This window comes from Perognathus longimembris, chromosome 4 (assembly GCF_023159225.1).
Source record: "Perognathus longimembris pacificus isolate PPM17 chromosome 4, ASM2315922v1, whole genome shotgun sequence".
Taxonomy (NCBI): domain Eukaryota; kingdom Metazoa; phylum Chordata; class Mammalia; order Rodentia; family Heteromyidae; genus Perognathus; species Perognathus longimembris.
This window is the reverse complement of record NC_063164.1, coordinates 82437701-82461020: the sequence shown is the minus strand read 5'-3', so window position 1 is coordinate 82461020 and position 23320 is coordinate 82437701. Positions and strand designations below refer to the sequence as shown.

The following is a 23320-nucleotide window of genomic DNA, read 5'->3' as shown; positions in this document are numbered from 1 at the left end:
TATATTTTATTGTATTTGCACACATTATTTACACATAAATATTTGGAGTTTTCACTCCAATATTTGCACACAAAACAAATAAAAGAGACTAGTATAACTCTGACCAATCAGAAGTAAAAGAATATATATATATATATATATAATTTCACCAGGCAATTTTTTTTCAATATAGCTGGCATACAGAGAATTTTTTCTTCATTATTTTCAAAGTGACATACAGAGGGGCTACAGTTTCATATGTAAGGCAATTGCATTTCTTTTCCATCTTGTTACCTCCTCCCTCATTTTTTCGCCATTTTCCTCCTCCCATGTCCCTCCCCCCCCCATGGTTTGTGCAGTTGGTTTACACCAATTCGTTTTGTAAGTATCGCTATCAGCACTCGAAATTTAAAAAAAAAATTATGTGCTGACATCAGTGGCACTCTGTTGAATTCAATCTCATCCCGTTGGCCTGGATCTCCCCCTTATTACTTCAGGGATCCTACGTAGGTAATGTGGCTTCTCTGAAGAATAGAACCCCTCATCTCCAAACATTGTGTTAGGACTATGGGACATGATATACCACAGTTGTCCTGAAATGTGGTGATTTTGCTAATCCAGGGATGTTTGTCAATGTCTGGAGACAGTTTTGAATTTAATTTTTATAAATTTGATGGATAGGTTATAAGTACTAATGGGTAAAACATGGTGTTTTAAGTATGTGTACATGGTAGAATAGCTAAGGTTACTGATGGAAGCATATTTTTTTTATCATGGAGAGAGACATTGTGCCATGCCATTATCATTCAATGTAGAAGGCAAGGTTACTGATCAAGATCCTGAAAGGCCTAGGACAGCTGAAGTCTTTGGCCCCAAGTATGAAAAGTTTGAGAAATGCTTGTGTAGATGAAAAACTTAGTAACAAAAGCTTCTGTTTGCATGAGTCTGTTATTTTCCCATCCCTCTGGGGATACCAGGCACTATTCTCAATGCTCTATGCAGGTTATTTTTGCCCTTACATGCCTATAGAATACAATAACTGAAGATGACTGTAAAATGTGCGTTTTCCAGATTACAGAGTGCTAAATGTCCAGACCAAACCTGGACTAAAACCTATATGGCTCCATTTACTTTCTGCTAAGTTCCTCCTTCAGTATAAAGTGCTTTCTTCTTCTCATTGACTCTGTAGCCATTTCAAAGAACAAGTAAACTAAGCATTTGAAACTGTTTTGTACCATGCTGACCAGAGGCTGCTTTGTTTATTTGTCATGCTCAGATAATCAGAGCAAATGTTGATTTTCTGGATTTTCCTTTGCCAAAACAGGAACCCAGAACCCTGACAAAGTGCTCACATATGTTAGTATCATCCCTACTGTAGAGAAAAAGTTTTGGCTCCAATGTCAGCAATTCTCTGCTTCTGTTCCTTATTGTGACTCCCAAAAAGAAAAAAAAAGAAAGCAGGGACAGAGACCTATTTCATTGCACCCCTGTGAGCCCAGGAACTCTTGTGAGAACTATGAGGGCTGAATTTGCTTACCAGTGTGTTCCTTTGAAAAGGTGGCAGGAGCTGTGGTATAACTGAGTCCTTCCATTGGTATGAAAGCTTGCTTTGTTCTTTTCTTGTCCTAGCTGTTTAATCCAAGAGATTGTGTAATTTCTTTGTGGAATTCAGTAAATTAGGCATCTGGCATACCCAAGGGTTTATATGATCAGTTGAAAAAATGTAGGGAGACTCTGGCTGAGATTTCCTCTGTCTTGAACACAATAAATCTTTAAGTATGCCTTAAGGTAGAAAAGGAAGTATGGGCTTCAATTACTTCAAAGCGATAGGAGCCTTGATGATGTGTATCATGAGGATATGAATTATGAGGTACTCAACCTAATTTTCTGAAATCACAAGGGGAATAAATGTTACAGTAAGTTGGTTTCTAGGGAGTAGTGTGTTATATTCTATATCATATTTCCATACGTACAACATGAGTTAAGTATTGATTTTTGGAGAGCACGGATATTACAGCATACAATTTACTTCAAAATGACAATGAATTTAAATAAATCATTTTGAGTGGTATAGAAATGTCTTTGTTTATCTAATTTCTGTATTGTCTTATGTTGGATAAAGAATTCCAATTATCGGCTGGGGATATGGCCTAGTGGCAAGAGCGCTTGCCTCGTATACTTGAAGCCCTGGGTTCGATTCCCCAGCACCACATATACAGAAAATGGCCAGAAGTGGCGCTGTGACTCAAGTGGCAGAGTGCTAGCCTTGAGCAAAAAAAAAGCCAGGGACAGTGCTCAGGCCCTGAGTCCAAGGCCCAGGACTGGCAAAAAAAAAAAAAAAAAAAAGAATTCCAATTATCTTTTTTATTCTTTCTTTTTGTTTTTGTTTTTGTTTTTTGGTCCTGGGGCTGATACTCAGGATCTGTGGCGATGTTCCTGAGCTCTTTTGTTCAAGACTAGTGCTCTAGTACTTTGAGCCATGGCTGTATTTCCTTTTTTTCTGGTGGATATCTGGGGATAGGAGTCTGATGAACTTTCTTCCTGGACGGCTTTGATCTGGAATCCAAAGATCTCAGCCTCTTGTGCAGCTAGGATTACATTCAGGAGCCACCAGTTCTAGCCAAATTGTCTCTCTTTTTAAAAATATGTATATTTATAATTGTCATTTTAAATGTGATATAAAGAAGGGTTACAGTTATGTAAGTCAAGCAATCAGTACATTTTTTTTAACATTGTCACTTCTTCCTTCATTTTGTCTCAGTTTTCCCCTCCTGACTGCCCCTCAACAAGTTGTGTAATTCATTTTGAACATATTGTCTAGTATCACTGCTGCATTTGTTCACCCTTTGTCTCCATGCTCTCCTTACACCTCCACACCCCCAATCAGATAAACTTACATGCAAGACAAAAGGTACAGAAATTAGAAAGAGCCAACAAAGGAGAGAAGAATTTTTTTAAAAAAAACACCTTTTTATTCTGATAATAAAAGAAATAATGCAGATTAAAACCACATTGAGATTCCACCACACTCCAGATAGAATGGCCATTATCAAAAAAATTAACAATAACAGATAGCAAGGATGTGGCCAAAAGGGAATGCTGGGCTGGGGATATAGCCTAGTGGCAAGAGTGCCTGCCTTGGATACACGAGGCCCTAGGTTCGATTCCCCAGCACCACATATACAGAAAACGGCCAGAAGCGGCGCTGTGGCTCAAGTGGCAGAGTGCTAGCCTTGAGCGTGAAGAAGCCAGGGACAGTGCTCAGGCCCTGAGTCCAAGGCCCAGGACTGGCCAAAAAAAAAAAAAAAAAAAGGGAATGCTGCTACACTATTGGTGGGAATGTAAACTTGTTCAGCCACTCTAGAAAGCAGTATGAAGGTTCATTAATAGGAGTTTCTCTGTGACCCAGCAATTCCACTCCTGTGCATTTATACAAATGACCAAAAACCAAGCCACAATAAAACTGCAGGTGCAACCATATTTATTGTAGTTTTGTTTAGTATCACCAAGATATGGAATCAATATGGATAACCCTCAGTGGACGAATGGATAAAGAAAATGTGGTACATATACACAGAGGAATTCTATGCTTCAATCAGAATTTTATACTTCTGTCTTTCCTTCCATTTGTAAGAAAATGGAAAGACTTGGAAAAAATAATACTTAGCAAAGTAAAGACCCAAAGAAAGACCCTGACCCAATGAAACATAGATTATATGGTTTCCCTCATTTATTGTAAATAGAATGTGCCTATAAATCTACAAGTAAACACACTGGATGGTAAAAGACAAAAAAATGCACCTGGACATGATAGATTATACAAGATTCTAAACATTCCCACAGTGAGACCAAAGGAGGATATTATTAGGAGAGGAACACCAAAGCTCAATAGCTATGTACACATGACCATAAAAAGTGTTATTTATTGAAATGAATTCCAAATTATCTTTAGTATTGGATATCAGTACATTGAGGTTTGTATGCAGTACAGTATTTTAACTAAGTGCGATAGTTGGTTATTGGTTTCTACACAAAGATGAGATTCAGAACAAAATCTGATTGAGGCCATTTGTGCCAGCTAGGGTGGGGGATGCAAAAAAAGCAAATTTGATCTTTGAGGTAATGCATTAGGAAGAAGTGCTAAAAACTAATAGGTTAAGCGACTCAAGTAGTAATAAACCTGAATGTATGTATACACACAAATGTATGCATAGTCCATATATTTAACATGATTACTTAGTATAAGCCATATTATTAAAGTTAATACATATATTTATATATAAAATACAATGCCTATATAATAATAATCATATCTTAAATATTTCTTATACATCATAAAACAATTGGATTAAGTATATATAATGTATTAATACAAAGTTGATACTATGTAGTTCATAATAATATTAAAATATTCCTGTAAGCCAATTCATTTATTGTATGTTATTTCAGAAGGCCATATTCATATAATACTTTGTCATGGTATTCAAAACAAATAATGTTATCTTCTAGAATTGGAATTCAGGGCTGGGAATGTGGCATAGTGGCAGGAGTGCTTGCCTCCTATACATGAAGCCCTGAGTTAGATTCCTCAACACCACATATATAGAAAAGGCCAGAAGTAGTACTGTGGCTCAAGAGGCAGAGTGCTAGCCTTGAGCAAAAAGAAACCAGGGACAGTGCTCAGGCCCTGACTGTTCAAGCCCTAGGACTGGCAAAATAAAATAAAATAAAATAAAATTGGAATTTGTCTTTACTTTGCTTTAATTCACTAATATGTAGCTAATAAACTACATTTTGTCATATCCTTATGCAAAACCCTACAACAGTGTAAACTGTGTTTAAAATTACACACAAAAATTTAAAATTAGATGACAGATACCACATGTAGAACCTTTTTATTGGTTCAGTGAGTTGCCAACACATCTAGTGATTATTCTGGATTTGTTGTGCCTATACAACATCAAACCCTCTTGCTATTACATGCACTCTGATTTCATTTTTTAGGGTTCTGGAAATCACTAGGCTAACACCTAACAGGTATCTCCATCTCTGCCCTCTATTTTACCTCTATCTTCCTTTGTGAACACATAATGGATCTCCAATAGTTTCTGATACAGTGTTCTTGGAAAGAGTGTATGTGCCAGCGATTATATTTGAGATTGGAATTGAATCTGAATGTATGAGATATGGCTCCTAAAATTAAAATATATTTCATGTTATATATAATCATGGATATTAAAATTTAAAGAGGTAAAATATTTCAAAGTATTTAAAAATGAAAAAATAAAAAATGTTAGTTGCCTCATGTAATAACAGAAAAGCATCATACTCAAAAATATTTTTTTCTTCCAATAGAAGAGTTACCTAGACACAGAAGTTTGTGAACCTTTGCATGCTAGGGTAAAATTTTTGGTAAGAATGTATATTAAAAGTCTGAAAGAAACCCCCCAAAGAATAAAACTTTGACTTTAGTGTAGCCATGCACTGGCTCCAAGTCCATCCAATGACAGGGCCCTTCCTTCCTTACCTAGTACACTCCAGGAGTGTCCTCATTTCTTCAAAGCATTTTGAGAATCCTGCATGATTATCCATTTGCAGTTGTAATCAGACAAATGATTACCTCAGGAAATATTGTGGCCCGCGGAGTCATTTCCTTACCTCTCAGAACTTTTAAAACACCATTTTTCATGTCAGTTGAGTATGAACTAACAGTAAGTCTATCAGATGATAAATGCTACCTTATAATAATAATTATTATTTTCATTATGTAAATGTAAAGTGCACTCATAATTCAAATGACATTTATTCAATTCACTTCCTTTGGAAGTTGAATTCCTGCAAAGCACTCTGGGAAATTCTAATCATGCAAGGGCTAAAAGATTTGACCCAGGCAACAGGCAACTTCTGTGTAACCACCCATCTCATAAAGGATAATGAGGATTGATTCTCTCAGTGCACTATTGAGCAAAGCTTACATGTCCTCTGGGGCTCCCAGCCCTTAGGTTTTTAGTAGAGATGTAATTATTATTACCTCCTGATTTCCTTTAATTATTATATGTTTTGGCAATTATTGTTGTGAGTTCCATTTTAGCTTTAAAAAATCAAGCATATGTGAAAAATATAATTTTCTTGAAGTTGATTATGTATTTTGAGCTCTATCTCCCACCAAGGTTTCTGACATTTTCTCTGGGAATTCCATCTTTTGCTGCCATTTTCAGGGCATGGGGCGTTATTCCTGAGAGGTTGGCTGGCACTTTTAGAACTTGGTCATTCACATTGTTTTCCTACTGTGCTAAATGCTTAGATTAAGGTGGTACCAACTTTTTGACTTGCCTTGCTGGGAAAGTGAGGTATAAATTCCGTCTCTCACAGACACCAACATCTCTGTTTATGTAAACTTTGCTTCAAACAGGAGAGCAAAGAGGGCTGGGGATATAGCCTAGTGGCAAGAGTGCCTGCCTCGGATACATGAGGCCCTAGGTTCGGTTCCCCAGCACCACATATACAGAAAACGGCCAGAAGTGGCGCTGTGGCTCAAGTGGCAGAGTGCTAGCCTTGAGCGGGAAGAAGCCAGGGACAGTGCTCAGGCCCTGAGTCCAAGGCACAGGACTGGCCAAAAAAAACCAAAAACAAACAAAAAAAACAAAACAGGAGAGCAAAGAGGAAACTTTTTCTTTTTGTCTTTTGCCAATGAATATATGACAGGTGACAAAGATATGGACCTCAGAAATAACCTTATTGGATCAAGCTTCTGACAACACAGAAAGCAGGCTTGTTGACCCATATTCTATTCTTGCCTATTCTACCTCTTCTCTGAAAAAAACAATCAGCATAGGCTACTGATCACACATGAGAAAGAGAAAGAAATACCAGGAGGAAGGAAAAACATTGTGTATAAAGATATTTCAAGACTGTTTTTCCATTACAAATCTTTGCATTTCCATAAAGAAAACGTACTCATAAGTCTGGTCTTCCACTCAGTTAAACATTTATAAAGATGGAACCAGACCCTAGGCCCCAAATTTCACCCTTTAGAATAAATAGTCCTTTAGAAAGCCCTGCTAAGATTTGAGCATAATGACATTCTTTTGCAAAATCTACCAGCTTTCTAATCATGAGCTTACAACCTGACACATCTCCACCTTGCTGCTTGAATTTCTGTGGTTTTCCAGGGCTTCCTAATTAGGCACGGAAGTAATCCACATTAGCAGTCTTAAGGTGTATACCTTCCCTCTTAGGTCTTTCCGTGTATCATGTCAATATTCGCTAAGATCACATCTCCCCTACTTTCCTATCTTCTGCCAGTTTTCCTGAATATATCCATGAGGTGTAAGGCACTTGAAAGTTTTTAAAGATTAGTCTGCTTTGTGCAGCTCCTGCTTGACAAGATCATTATGCAGATAATGCATAATGTCTGGGGATAATGTCTGGTGTGTCTTTATTGTCATTGTAACAAACCTTTGACCACCAAGATTTACTTTCTCAATTCTTTAGAAGGCTATATATCAGCATCCAAAAGATAAGATCTGATTAGTGAATTCTTTTTTATTTGTGTGTTTTGAGAAAATAAGAGTTGTCTTAGTTTTTGATTGAGCTAACTGGATCATTCTGGTTAGACCTGTGCCTAAGGTGAAAAGTGTTTGAAGGTGGTGGCTTCTGTACCTCAATATGCTCATCACAAAACTAGAGACCCTGTCACTGAGTACTTCAGATTTAAGGAAGTTGGCAAAGAGTCTACAAAGTTAAAAGAAATAAAAACAGGCACTGTAATGAGTTTGTGAAAAGCTGGCATTTAAAAATTCTATTGGATACATTACTACAACTTTTTTTCCTATGGATATATAAGAAGAATCTTTAGCTGCTTTTCTTCCTAACCATGCTTGGGCACAACTCTGCTTCCTACAATGCTATTTCTTCATACTTCCATAATGTGCCATTTTGACTGACTACTTACCAGATGGTGGGCTACTACTGGGAGTAAAGTGATGAATGAGTCCAACATATTTCAGCTACCACTTACTTTTATAGTGCAATGCATGAGCCAAGCTTTAAACAATAAATTGCATAAGTATATTTATAATTCAAAAATTATGGATACTTTTTAGAAGAACAAAGTATTGTTAGATTATAGGGAAGGGCTCTCTATGGAAATGGCTTAAGATTTGAAGAGAAAGGAGGATTTAGAGTATTGAGTTCTAAACTGTGGAGGGCTGGATTTGGCTTAAGACATTATTCATGTAGCAGTTCAAGTATGGGAGCAATCTTGACATACTGAATGATCTCCAAAGTAGCCAAAGTGATGGGTTAGCTATGGGTGGTCCAGATGATTAAGACACTCAACAGATAAGATGGAATCCAATCAGATAGGCACTTGTATAATATGTTAATAATTTTGATATCCTTATTCTAAGAAATAGGAAGTTGTTGAGATTTTAGCACAGAAGTGGTAAATAGGTGGTAGGCTATACACAAAATGGTATAGATTTGAAGTATTCAAATACATTATTGTGATACAGAAAAAAGAGAAAAAGGATTGATGGTAGAGATACAGTGGGGAGAAGGTAGTAGATTCTGGGAATGCAAGTAGGTGTTATAAGACAGCAGTGGTTGGAACTAAGCAAGTAACTAGGTATGAAGAAGCATACACAGGTTAGAACCTCTTGGAGGTAAAGCTAATGAGTAATTGACTGGATTTGTTTTTTGTACATTTTCATGTAAGTTTTCAGTGTGTTCATTAGGGTATGTAAGGCAAATAGATGTTTTCAGTTGTCTCTAGACTAAAAAGATGCAGAGTTTTTATGTTGCTATGAATACTGTAGTTTCATGGATACTTTTTCAGATACAGTAACTTTGAAGTTACTTTTTCTACAATAAGAGTCTCAAATAGTCTTAAAATTGCTGTTTAAAAAGAGACATAAATATCCCTTTGAAAAAATATGAGATGAACTAGATGTTCTTTCCACCAAAATGTAGATAGCATTTTGTTCTCACCAGCTTGTACATGATACAAATATCTGCTTCTAGGAAGCACTATGTGTTCAGAAGCAGATCCGCTGCATGTAATCATTGTCATGATGGTTTTCTTGAAGTTACTAAAAAATTGGCAATGCCCTTCTTTCTTCCTTCTTTTCCTCCCTCCCTCCCTCCCTCCCTCCCTCCCTCCCTCCCTCCCTCCCTCCCTCCCTCCCTCCTTTCTTCCATCCCTGTCTCATCCCTTCCCTTCTTAACTTTGGGTCTCACATAAGCTAGGCCAAGTATACCCCCAATTGAGCCATACCCAAGTTCATAGGAAAAATTATTTCTTGAGTTGCTTAATGGTAAGTGAATCATTTGTATATTAACCCACCTTATTTAAAAATGTATTTTCAGAGGTTGTGTGCCTAGTTTGGCATAACTTTCTTTTCCTGAGACTCTAAAAGACAGCCTAGTTTCAGGAAAAGGATTGTTTTATGGAGCCCAACACATCTCTCCTCTCTCTCTCTCTCATCTCTCTCTCTCTCTCTCTCATTGGTCCTAGGGCTCTCCAGGGAATCGAGAGGGTCTAGCTGAAACATTTCCTCTAAGTAAAAAGTCAAAGTTGAATGGATCCATATTTATAGGTGTGAACAAGTCATAAACATCTATTTGACAGATGCCAGAGCCCCAGGAGTTCTGAGGCCATCACCAGAGCCAGACCATTGAGCTGGGACAGAGAGAGGACAAAGAGCTTCACGAAACAGAGAAGAGAAAGTGGCAGGACAGTTGTCTCCTCACACTAGCTGAACTTCCAACACACACACACACACACACACACACACACACACACCCTTGTAAATATGTTTTTCCTAATGGTTTTGCAAGGCATCATGGGTTCAAGGGATAACACTACTAAATAGTTAAGTTTCAATTGCTATATAAAACGTTCAGAGGAAGACAGAGCTGGAGAGTGTCCCTGAGATGTTTACCATGAGCATTTCATTGATATCATATATTGATGTTCTCCTCTAGCCAAGCAGAACATGATTAATAATGTATGTATAGCATGAACACCATAGCAGGCATTCAAAAAATACCGAAGCACATTATCGTCATTCCTATACCTATTCTATTTATTCTGGGGATGCACAAATGCTGATTTTTGCCTGAAGGTTTTTTTTGTGTTAAACTCCTGAACTCTAATGTGTCTACTTGAGCAGTAACTCAGCCTGTATTTTCACTGAATAAAATAGGAAGAATCACAATTCACAGAATAAATGGTGAAGGGTCCCTTGGAGGAAGTACCTGTTCCTCGTAACAGTCTCAGAGCTGTTGTTTCCTGCATTGTATTAGGTTTTATATCATCTCCACTTGTTTATTTTGTTTTCCTTCTTTCCATGTTGCACAACTTAGATTACAAGCCTTTATAGGGTATTTATTCTTCTCTGACAGTCATAGCACTGTAATAATAGAAGCTATGGTGATAAAGCATCTAGGTCCTTGGATTGGTATATGGAAATGGAATTATCAGCCTCAATTCTGCTCTAAGTAATAGGATGACCCTGGGTAAGTCACTGAATTTTTCTAGGCTTTCTTTCCACTGGTGAGCACTGTGAACGGTGAGAAATTCTGTCCATTCTTGCTTTCCAGGATGTTAGTACTAAGAGTTTTACTGGTCTTAAAAGACTCATTGTGTCAGAACACTACAAAGTATATGAGACTAGATAGTCTCTTTAAGCCTTAGAATTTGGAGAAAGTAGGACCCAAACTACAAATATTGATACACAGTTTTTAAAGGGTGGTTTTCTGCCTCCAGTAGTGTTTGCATTTGCTGATGAGTTTTTCAGATATATTTCTGATCTACTTTTGCCATAGAGCTACTTGTAATGGATATTCTAGCCACTGGCAACTAACAATATGTAAACAAAAATGATAAATAACAGAAGAACTTTGCTTTTAAGTCAGAGGCATCTGTTCATAAAGATGAAATGGATTTACAATCTGCAATTAGTGTCAAAGAAAATACAATCACACAGAAAGTGGGGATGGAAGCAAAAATGATTGTGCCTATGTGAGTGAGATATAAATATTTTTATACCTGTGGAAATTATTTTGTATTTAGTAGCTCTTAAGTTTTCCTATTAAATTTTTCCAAGGATATTTATTAGAATACTTTAACACATATTGTTCCAGATATAAGTGTGCGTGTGTGTGTGTGTGTGTTTTAAATAGTAGTGTTAACAGATTAACAATGCAAGGAGATGTTTTGAAGGAACCTGTGCTAGAAATTTATATCTTTCTCACCTAAATATATTTCTATGTTTTTACATTTTCTGTCTTTCTCAGTTATGTTACATGTAACCATTACTGGACAATGATTATGTGTAGAAAGCAGACTTTTCTTGAAAAATTATGAAATATTAGATAGCTGTATGTATTTTCTCATAATAGGTTGCTTAACTATCATGATAGATTTAGATATCTAGACTTCAAAATTCTTCCATTTTTGTTTCCATGTGTACCTGTCTCACTGCTTTAGGTCCATAGACCTGTGAGAAACCAAAAATATTCAGATTGTTAATATCTACAAAGTTAGGGTAGATAGGCAGGAAAGGAAAATATGTGGCTTCTTCATGAGTGAATTGACATTGAATTTAGTGCGTAGATTTTGAAAGATATTTAATGTCTTGCTAGTTTTTATATTACAAAAGTATTAGGTACTACTTGTCAAATAGGAGGTAGTGAATACTTTTTTAATGAATAAATGCCAGTTTTTCCCATGCTTTGTGTTTTTGATACCTCTAAAAAAGTAAAATTTTCTAGGTAAGTGTCTGCTATGTAAGGTACTATTGCTTTAACTATACTTAATAGATGCTTCCTGAGCAGTGGAATTTATTATATAAATTTTCAGCCATTTGGTGGAGATGAGGCACCCTATAAGTCAGTCATTATTGGTTTATTTCAGATTTTATGATTTTGAGGTTTATGAGTGCTTTGGTAAAATAATTATCCACAAATAATTAGCTTAAGATGCTAAAGCCTGTGTTATCACTTAGGCCAATCCTCAGTCCCTTTGCCCAAGATAAAAACATAGCAATGTCAAGGTAATAAAAGCCGTGGCTAGGAAAAATGAATAATCAAACAAACATCTTCTCCTTTGGCATGAATGGTACTAAATCAAGGTGGCTGCTTCAAACAGTAGCTAGTATTGTTCAAAAACTCTTGAGAGTGTGTTTATTTTCTCTGAGTTAGAAAGTCCCTTTTCTTCTGTGTTGCAAGCATTTTACTGGTAAACACACCTAAATTCATGCCTACAGCAGCTTGGCTCAAACATGATGACTAAGACTGAGCACTACATTCATTTAACTAATCCAGTTAAGGGTAACTTAATTAAGAGAATAAAATTTGCCAGCACTTTTTTGCTTGCAGAAGATTATTATATTAGAACATTCATGTATTTGCACTTACTGTCAAAACACAGTCAGTAAAACAAAGGATTCATGGGGTCTACTAAAGTGGGATCACTGGGAGTCAGAGGGGGAGGCTGATACTGGTGAGTGAAGAGGATTAAAGTGTATTACACACAGATACAGACACACAGACACACAGACACACAGACACACACACACACACACACACACACACACACACACACACACAGGGAAACTCACCAAACATCTTGTGAAACAAGAGAGAGGAGGAAGGTGTCTAAGTGTATAATAAGATATATAGTATAATACCATATACTAAGATATAAGGGTACTAAGAACTTATAAGATGAACTTGTTAAAAGTGCACTGTATAAATCCATAAAATCATCACAGTAAAGCCATCTCCCATTATTAATATATGTTAATTAAAATTAAATAAAAAATTAAAAATGACCTTATAATTCATCAATAACTACTCTGCCATGTAAAGAAATTACTTAGCCACATGTTTTTTTGCCAGTTCTGGGACTAGAAACCAGGGCCTGAGCACTGTCCCTGGCTTCCTCTTGCTCAAGGTTAGCACTCTACCACTTGAGCCACAGTGCCACTTCTGCTTTTTCTAAAGTGGTGCTGAGGAATCAAACCTAGGGTTTCATCCATGCTAGGCAAGCACTCTACCACTAAACCACATCCCCAGCCCACTTAGCCACATTTTAAACCTGTTATTTGAAACTTATATGGGATTGGCTATTCAGGAGGCTGTTATGTGAGGATTATAGTTGGATTGTCTGTAGGACACTTAACCTTGAGCAGAAAAAAACTAAAGGACAGTGCCCAGAATCTGATTTTAAGCCTTCATACTGGCACACTCACAGAATATTGAGTTGGCTTAAAATATCAGTTTATTCAAAATTGATTGTTTTGTCTCATAGAAAAGATAGTACAGTTTAGCCCACCTTCTTATTTTTAATTCATTTCACATAGTTTCAATCAAGCACAGTAAAATAAATATTCCCAAGTAGCCTAGTACATGCACAGAAGCTCCTTATCAGTCTCTCATTCATATCAGTCGTGTTTGAGCTCTACATCCTGAGCACTCCTTTTTCCCCTCAACAGCATCCTCCTTGGATCCATAACTCATCCCTGTGTAAGATGCAGAGACATGCTAGTTCCACATTATGGTGCCTCAGATAAATAAAAAGACTGCCTCTTCAACAAATTGTGATGGGAAACAGGATATCCACAAGAAGAAAATGGAAACTAGATCCTAATATATCACCTTGCACCAGCATCAGTTCAACATGGATCAAAGATCTCAATGTAAGAGGTGAAATGATAAACTCTTACAGGAAAACTCTTACAATATTAGGGCTCCTGGATACAGGTGGACACTTTCAGTTCTCCTCCCTCCTCCTCCTCCTCCTCCTCCTCCTCCTCCTCCTCCTCCTCCTCCTCCTCCTCCTCCTCCTCCTCCTCCTCCTCCTCCTCCTCCTCCTCCTCCTCCTCCCCCTCCTCCTCCTCCTCCTCCTCCCCCTCCCCCTCCCCCTCCTCCCCCTCCTCCCCCTCCCCCTCCTCCCCCTCCCCCTCCTCCCCCTCCCCCTCCCCCCTCCCCCTCCCCCTCCCCCTCCCCCTCCCCCTCCCCCTCCTCCTCCTCCCCCCTCCTCCCCCTCCCCCTCCCCCTCGCCCTCGCCCTCCCCCTCCCCCTCCCCCTCCCCCTCCTCCTCCTCCTCCTCCTCCTCCATTATCTTCATGTAGTTGCAGAAAATAGTTGCAATTTAATAAAGCAATTTATGAATACAGTATATCTTGATCAATATATCTTGATCACCCCTTTCAATATTCTCACCCATCCCTCCTCTTCTCTCACTCTTCTTAATTTGCTTGATAATCGGTGGATTCTTGACCACATTCTTCCCAATTTCTCTTCATTTGTCCATCCCTTTCCCCTTGACTCCCACCCCTCCCCACCAGTTTTGAATACCTGCTTACAAAGATCCATAACAAATCAAAGAAAAGCTTGGCGAATGATATTACACCAGCTTAAAAGTTCCTGAAGAGCAAAGGACATAGCTAACAAGCTAAAAATAAAGACTCCAGAATGGAAGATTTTTATAAGCTATATGTCATACAAATGACTAATAATCTACTGTACTCTTTGTGTCACTGGGGTAATTTTTTAGAAATACGTTGTGAGTTTTAGTCTAATGTTCCATTATAACTGAACTTTTAATATATGTCATTTTTTTTTGCCAGTCCTGGAGCTTGGACTCAGGGCCTGAGCACTGTCCCTGGCTTCTTTTTGCTCTAGGCTAGCACTCTGCCACTGAGACAGAGCGCCACTTCTGGCCTTTTCTTTATATGTGATGCTGAGGAATCGAACCCAGGGCTTCATGTATACGAAGCAATCACTCTTGCCACTAGGCCATATTCCCAGCCCAATGTATTGCATTTTAACTTGTTTTCTTCCATACTAGAATTTGAACTCAGGACCTCAAGCTTTCTTGTCTTAATTGCTTGGTTCTATCACTTGGAACACACCTTTAGTCCTGCTTTTTGTTGATTATTTTGGAAGTTTTACAGACTTTAGTTTCATAGATTTTTCTATCCAAGATAATTTCAAATCTAGACCTGGATCCCAGCTTCTTAATAGCCAAGATTACCAGCCTGAGACACTAGTGTCTGGCTTGTTTTATTTTAATGTCGATATATATTTTCCAATTATGGAGTATAAAAATGACTGAAACTATGTTTAAATGAGTGATTTTTGAGTGCTTATTTAGACTAGTTTGATATATAATCTGAGTGTGACTTTTTAATGTGATATTCTTTTTTCTCCATGCAGCTGCTCAACTGTTTAATCTTTTCTGTTTTATTCTGAGCTTGGACAAATGTTACAAAATTTCTCAAACTGCAGGTCACATTTTACTTCAATATACACGTCTTTTGAAATGGCAAAACCCCTCAGGGCAGTGTAATTTTCATTCTTGTATATATTGAAAGTTCATTGCCAAATAAAACTGAATAAACCACAGAACATATTTTCTCACCATGCCTGAGAAATGCAAATCGTTATAGGTCAATTGCTAAGAGGTCTTGTCTCCATCTCATGTGTCTTATTTGCAATTTGTTTTTCATTTATCTTAAGCATACAAAATTCACTTTGCATTTGCTTGGTACTTATATGTTTTTAGCTGTCCTCACAATTTGCTTTAGCATAAGGAATTCTTATTACTTCATTTTGCCTTCTTAAATGTACTACTGTCTAATATTTATACACGTGACACATCTTGTCAAATGGGAATTGCTTTCCTCAACCTACAGGAAGTGAACAGAGAAATTGTTCCAAACATTTCTCATGTTAGTGTTCATTATCATTCCACTCATATCCAAAGGAATATTTACCAACAAATAAGAGATCATGACTGAGCTAAGAAATTGATCTGCAGTGCTATATTAGATTCTTAATAGTTGTATTTTGTCTTCCCTTGATCTAGGAAAACATTGCCCTTTGTAAAAATTTTTGCATAAATAGAGGATGTGGAAAGTAAATGAAGAATAGTCATTTATTAAGTTTAAAACTTTAATAATTTCAAATAACAAAAGAGCTATCTTGAAACTAGAGAACTTTAAAAAAGAAAACAGAATTATACTTGCAAGAAAATGGCTTAGTCAAAAGCTTTAAAAGAAAGAATAAGAGCCACTTGAAAGGATGTTCTAATTGAATTTAATTGAATATTAACTTGTTCAAGCTTTATTAGAAATAGCTTATATTTTTCTGGTCTTTCTTTATTCCAGTACAAAAATCTTGAGTAGAAATTATCTATACCTGAGCAGAAACACTGACAGCCATTATGTCAAATTACACAGTGCTTTACAGAAAAATTTGTTGACTTTTATCCAGAAGCTTTCCTATTCTATTTTTTATGGCTCATTTTAAATTTTGGCATTTGATGCATTAATATGTTTCTGAACTATTCCTTTGTAGAGTAACTATGAGGTTTTGTTTTATGTGTGTCGTGTATCTGATATTCGTGGGCTTGAACTCAGGGCCTGGGCACTGTCTCTGGATATCTTTTGCTCAAGGATAGTGCTCTATATCATTTGAGTCACAACTCCATGTCTGGATTTTCAGTTGTTAACTTGAGATAAGAGTCTCATAAACTTTCCTGCCTGGACTGACTTGGAACCATTATCCTCGGATTCCAGAATCCTGAGTAACCCGCATTATAGGGGTGCACCAGTTCATGACTGACCATTCTTTAATTACAAACAGTTCCAAGTATAGTCTGATATCATGAACAAGTGAAGTGGCATCTAGACATTGGGAAGTTAGAGCCAGCAGGTTGCTTTTAAGTAACAAAATATAAACTTGTGGTGTACACAATTGTAGGTAATCTGTGAAGAAGTAAAATACCAAAATAGAGAATAGCTGAAAGAATCATCTAATTTTGAAAGCAGCATTCTCCATATGGGTCCACTATATCCATGAGCAGTGTAGAAAACACTTTAAGGGAAGGAAATAGGCAAACCCAAGGATATTTTGTTCAGTACAAGCTGAATGATTCCAATGAAACTTGCCCTTTGGGTTTCAGCAAGACATGCCTTTAGTGTATGGGTACTAAAAGAAGGAGAGTGTATTCCCTATGTTGAGCTCTTTTAGGAAGTTGCAGAAGCCATTGTACGAACACCATCATATTAGTAAGAGTATTATATTTATTTGAGCAGTGACAAGATCTGAGGAACAACTAGGGTGACCACATACATTAGAACTAGCACTTACTATTTCACTGAAAACATGAGAAATCCCCATTGTAGGATGTGGGCTCAGATGTGGACAGATTTTCCCCTCTGGAGCGTGTGACTTGTGTACATGCTTTCAAATGTAATGTGTGCAAATGAAAATAATTTCTACAAGCTTGCTTCTTTTTTTGGGGGGGGGTGTATCTAACAAGATTTGGCGAAAGACAGATAATGTATCTTGTATTTCACGTATCTCAGGAGTGAAGTGAATTAATAACCATCAAAGATCTGGCACAGTGGCAGGAGTTTCCAAGTTAACCTAATGAAACGTGTGTTCAGGTTCATATTACATATTTAAGTAAAGCAAAAAGGAGAGAACCATTTTTCTCATCAATGTAAAATGTGATTACTACTTGTCCTTGTGAAAAGATATATGATCCACCTCTTGGTTAAGGGAGGCTGATATGTCTGATTTTTGCACTCTTTCCCATATAAGTTAATTACAAGGAAAAGATCTGCGTCTTGATAAGCTAATTCTGGAAGCGTCATCTGTAGTCAATAGCCTTTAGAAATCCATCAGCTAAGTAGTCCTAATTACATGTGAGGCAGAATAAGGTGCAGAGCTCGAGCTGGGCTGGATCTCAGCCTAGCCAGCATAATAAGGTCTTAACTCAAAAAAAAAATCTGCACAGGTACATTTTACAGATTCTAGTGGCAGTATATCCTTAGATGATGATTTAGTGCAGCTTCTTTTATTGTCTATTTTTCCTCTGGATCAGATTTTTATTTTCTTCATACAATTCATCACTAACCAAAACTGAGGACAGTTATTTAGAAAATGAAAATATATTTGGAATCCTGTAAGTTTTCTCTAAAAAACATTTTTATTTGGAGCGTCTTAGAATATGAGCTGAAAAACTGGAAACATGGAAAAAATCCTACTTTATTAAAATCCTGGCTTTAGGGCTTTTCTTTCAGATGAAACCCTGTCTAACTAGAAAATATTAATATTGAGTTGGATATATCAGCTTTGGAACATAATAATCATAATGACACCAATCATTTATTAAATTATATTGGCTCCTTGACACTCCATTATAGCATTGATCCTCAGCAAATCTGCAAATCATGCTTTTATTATTTTCTACCTTATATGTGATAATAAGGCTTAGTAAGTTCAGATAATGCTTGTATGTGTACATTACTGATCAGAGATAGATTGAGATTTCAACAAAAGCAAATGGATGTGGAATCCAGGCTTTTATTCCCTAAATTATATTTTCTCTGTTTCATCCATAATTTGTCATTTGAGGACGGTGATGGAGGGAACTATGTTGTCTGAGCTCCGTTTCCATGGATGTGGCTGAATGAGGTCTCTGAGTAATTGCTACCCTTGTGTTTCTACCTGTAGGCCCCTGGGGAAGGTGTTCGGGAGACTGTGGAGTCGGAGGAGTGCAGAGTCGAGCAGTGTGGTGTTTTCACGTTGAGGGGTGGACCAGCTCTCTGTCCCACTGTGATGAGGGCAGCAAGCCTCCAAGGGAAAGAAGTTGTTTCCGCGTCTGTGACTGGCACCGTGACCTCTTCCAGTGGGAGGTTTCCGATTGGCACCACTGTGTGCTTGTTCCTTATGCCCAAGGTGAAGTTAAGCCCAGAACCGTGGATTGTGTGACTGCTCAGCACGGCCTACAGCACCGGACGGTGCACTGCCTGCAGAAGCTGAACCGAACCATGGTCGCCAGCGAAATCTGTGAACACTTCGCTCCTCAGCCCCCCACAGAACAAGCCTGCCTCATCCCTTGCCCCCGGGATTGTGTGGTGTCGGAGTTCTCACCATGGACCAAGTGCAGCCAAGGATGCGGGAAGAACCTGCAGCACAGAACTAGGGTGGCCATTGCACCCCCTCTCTATGGCGGTTTGCAGTGCCCAAACCTAACAGAATCCAGAGCCTGTGATGTGCCCATGTCCTGCCCCCTTGGGGAAGAGGAACGTACTTACAGCCTTAAAGTTGGACCTTGGAGTAAATGTAGACTCCCTCATCTTAAAGAAGTTAACCTCAATGGAAGGACTGCTTTGGATTTTAGTTCCGATTCAAAGGAGGAAGTGGCCTTTAAACTCCAGAGCTACAAAGCACGCCACCTTTCCCAGCACTGGGATGTAGAGGTTGGGTATCAAACCCGGCAGGTCTGGTGCACCAGAAGTGATGGAAGAAATGCTCTGCTGAGGTAGGAGCCCTTCAGCGCTTTCCTTTGATTGTAGTTCAGGTTTTCAGAAGTTAAGCTCAGCAACTTTCAATTTCAATTATGAATGTTGGAAATCTTATAGTCTAACAAAAATACTCCTATAAATTTTTTGTATAACTAATGCAAGCATGCAAGAATTCAAGTTTACTCTCAAAATTGAGATCTGGATTATATCAGTATTTACCATTTTTCTTCATACCTTTGTCTTCAGTTTACTTTTTGTTTCTGCTTACTTTTGTTTTCACCTTTATGAAGACTCGTATCTGAGTTGTACAATTTTTTTTATATTTATAGCAGTACCAGAAGGTAATCCAAGAGTGCATTTTCAGGCACTGCTTATGAAAAAAGCAAATTTAGCAATAATTAAAATTATCTGGGGCTGGGGATATAGCCTAGTGGCAAGAGTGCCTGCCTCGGATACACGAGGCCCTAGGTTCGATTCCCCAGCACCACATATACAGAAAACGGCCAGAAGTGGCGCTGTGGCTCAAGTGGCAGAGTGCTAGCCTTGAGCGGGAAGAAGCCAGGGACAGTGCTCAGGCCCTGAGTCCAAGGCCCAGGACTGGCCAAAAAAAAAAAAAAAAAAAAATTATCTACCTGTAGCAGGATTAAACTCTTAAAGGCAAAATTTCGTATTGTAAAATTATTTAATTTTATTTTTTAAGCTCTAGTAAATGCCAGGCTCTAGTGTTTCACAACTCTAATTCTAGCTACTCAGGTGGTTGACAGCTGAGGATCATAGTTCAAAGCCAAGCCAGGCAAGTCTATGAGGCTCTTATCCCCATTAATCACCAAAAAGCTAGAACTGGATCTGTGGTTAAAGGAATAGAACAGTAGCCTTGAGAGCCAAAGCTCAGGGACAATATCCAGGCCCTGAGTTCAAGGCTCAGAACTGGCACACAAAAATATATAGTTTAAAATGCTATGACATAAACATAGAAATATGTAGGTAGTAGTAATGAACTCTTCCTATAATTCTTAAATTTGAGTATTGGTATATTGCTAAGTTTCTTCCCAGATAAGCTACCTCTCAATAATATTTAAATTCTTAACAACACAGTACCAGTCTCTGGAAATATTTATTATCATCAGATGCTGTTTTCTTAAATTCCATAGAAGACAACTGCTATTTATGAACAATGCAATTTATTGATTTTTTAAATAAGATATCACAAACAAATACATATCACCTTACAATACTTTGCTCATATTCATGCCATATATAGTTGGAAAGTACATTGGAAAGTGGTTTGCAGTTTATTATTGCTTATCTCCGTAAAGCCTAGAAGATTAAGAAAATGATTTACACAGTTTATGTGAATGTGTATTTGCGATTCTGTAAGAATATTATTTTAAAAATGCATCCTGTATTTTAAGTGAGCATTCCATTGAAAAATTTTATTTCATTTGTGTTTGCTCATCTTTATCATCAATAAATAGATTTTATTTTTTGCAACATTTTCAGGTTTATAGAACAGTTGAGAAAACATGCAGATACTCCCTCGCCATCCCTCACAGGCTACCCAAGGCTAACCTCTTACATTACTGTGAATTATCTTTGCTCCAGTTGTATTATAGACTGAATGATTGTGCCTCTCAGATTCATATGGTGAAATTCTAGGTGGAAATCCAATGATGTGAGAATGTGGAACCCTCATGAATGGCATTAGTATTATAATAAGAAAATCCTAAGAACTTGCTCTTTTTTCTTCTGCCATGAGGATACACAGAGGAGCCACAGTTGACAATGGTAAAGAGAACTTACCAAAGTAAAATGGTGCTGGTCTGAAAGACAACATACAATATCATTTCAATTCTGTGGCATTTTGAAAAAGGCAACAAAAGAGAGGTAGTAACAGAGAGTAAGCATGACTGACGGAAGTTTAAAACAATGGAAAGAGACATGAGACATTAGCAGAGGATTTATAGGATTTATATCATACATTCTGGATGTTACTGCAGTGGTGGATGCATGTTATCATAAGCTTGTCAAACTTATTGCAACAACGACCTCTTTTAGTTTCTTCTAAAGCTTATTTTTTTAGGAATAGATTACTTAATTTCTATGTATTTCACTCTTCTCCATTTGTCTTCATTATTAATTTATAGTATTGGATAATTTCTGTTTATGTTAACTTATGATTTTAGGGTCCAGAATTATGATTTACCTTTATGAATATTTCTAATGAGCTTGGGAAAAATGTGCATTCTGCTGTTGTTAGATATATTCTGGAAATGTTAATTAGATCCAGTTGATTGACATTACTGTTCAGTTCAACCATGTCCTTACTGATTTTCTGCCTAAATTGTTTATCTTGTATAGATAGAGGGATATTGAAATACCAAATTATAGTAGAAAATTCTTTTTATTTCTCTCTGCAGTTATATCAGTTTTCACCACAAGTATTTTTACATTCTGTTGTTACTTGTATACATATTAATTATTATAATATCTTCTAGTAGGTTTAACCCCTTTCTTATCATGTAATATCATTATTCATTATTGACAATTTTCTTTGCTCTCATTCTTTCATTCTCAGGTAATTAGATTAATTGGATTACTGGATTATTATAATTATGAATTGGATAATTATTAACAGATGCTCTCTTTACATCCCTTTAGTTTTAAATACATACTTTTCCATTTACAATCAGGGGTTTATAAAAAACATGTTTTAGTTCTTAATTTTTACACAATGATGGTTTATTTGGTCTATGTATAAATAAAATTCATGTTTAAAGCAATTGTTGGCATGTTTAAAGCAATTGTTGGACACAGATTAATACCATATTATGTACACACATAGCTTATTTACTTTCATTGTTCTTCATCATCATTTGTTATTATTCCAATTTAGACAAGCACATATATGAGGAGATGTATATCCTTTTAATCTTTTAAAATGGCATCCCTTTTGCTTATAATTTACAACAAAGGAAGATTCATTTTAGAAAATTTATGTATAAAGTGATTGTTGGACACAGATTAACACCTACCATATATATGTATATATATACATATATATCCTTTTTAAATGGCTTCTCTTTTGCTTATAATTTACAACTAATTCATTTTTAAATAGAATTGTATACTGACAGTATTTTCTATGCTTTCCAGCTATCATTTATAATAAGAGAAATAAAATAGTTGATTTCACATTTATTTATACCACCCCTCTTTCTCTGGTCATATTTGTTCTCTCTCCAAAACTTCCTTTAGTACTTTTTAAAATTTTATTTGCAAAACTATTCTGGTGCTAAATTCAATTAATTTTGTTTGAAAAAAAATCTTTATTTCTGATTACTTTAAATGATAATTTTTGTTGTTAGTGTCAGTGTGGGGCTTGAACTCATGGCCTGAGGGCTGTCTCTGAGCTCTGGTGGCCAGGGCTAATGGTTCTACCACCTTGAGCCACATCTCCACTTGTGGTTTTTGACCTGAAGATCAGAGTCTCATGGGGATTTTTCTGTCCAAGTAGCTTTCAATCACGATCCTCAGATCTTAGTAGCTAAGGATTACAGGCAGGGGCCACCTGCTCCCATAAAAGGACAAGTTTATTGGATGTATCTTTTAGCTTATCAAAGTTTTCTTTAAGAAAAGGTTTTCTTTTAGGTAACATGGATTTTTATAGGTAACATGGATTTTTTTCTCCTTCTGGCTTCTTTCAAGATTATCTATTTGCTTTTCATTTTCTGAAGTTTAAGTAGTATATGACTAGATGTAGACTCCTTGGTGTTTACCATTTATGGTTTTTCCTGAACTTTCTGCATCTATGATGTGATACCTGTCATTGATTCTGCAAATTGTTAGACAATATTTGCTGACTCATTTATTTTACTTTAAATAATTTTCTCCTGATATTCTTCTATGTATTACGTGACCTCATTTTGAAATTATGCCACAAATCTTAGATATTCTGCATTTCTATTATTTTGTTTTGGTTTTAGACATTTTTATTGATGTTCATTCAAGCT

The 23320-nt window shown here is 36.9% G+C and overlaps 1 protein-coding gene across 1 annotated transcript in view; it reads left to right on the top strand.

The window, feature by feature from the left end:
• The window catches only part of Thsd7b (thrombospondin type 1 domain containing 7B), an 873729-nt gene that overhangs the window by 287062 nt on the left and 563347 nt on the right, over window positions 1-23320 (top strand). The window contains exon 3 of the mRNA XM_048345548.1: window positions 18517-19327. Coding sequence (XP_048201505.1) covers window positions 18517-19327 — 811 coding nt within the window. The remainder of the gene's footprint in view (window positions 1-18516; window positions 19328-23320) is intronic.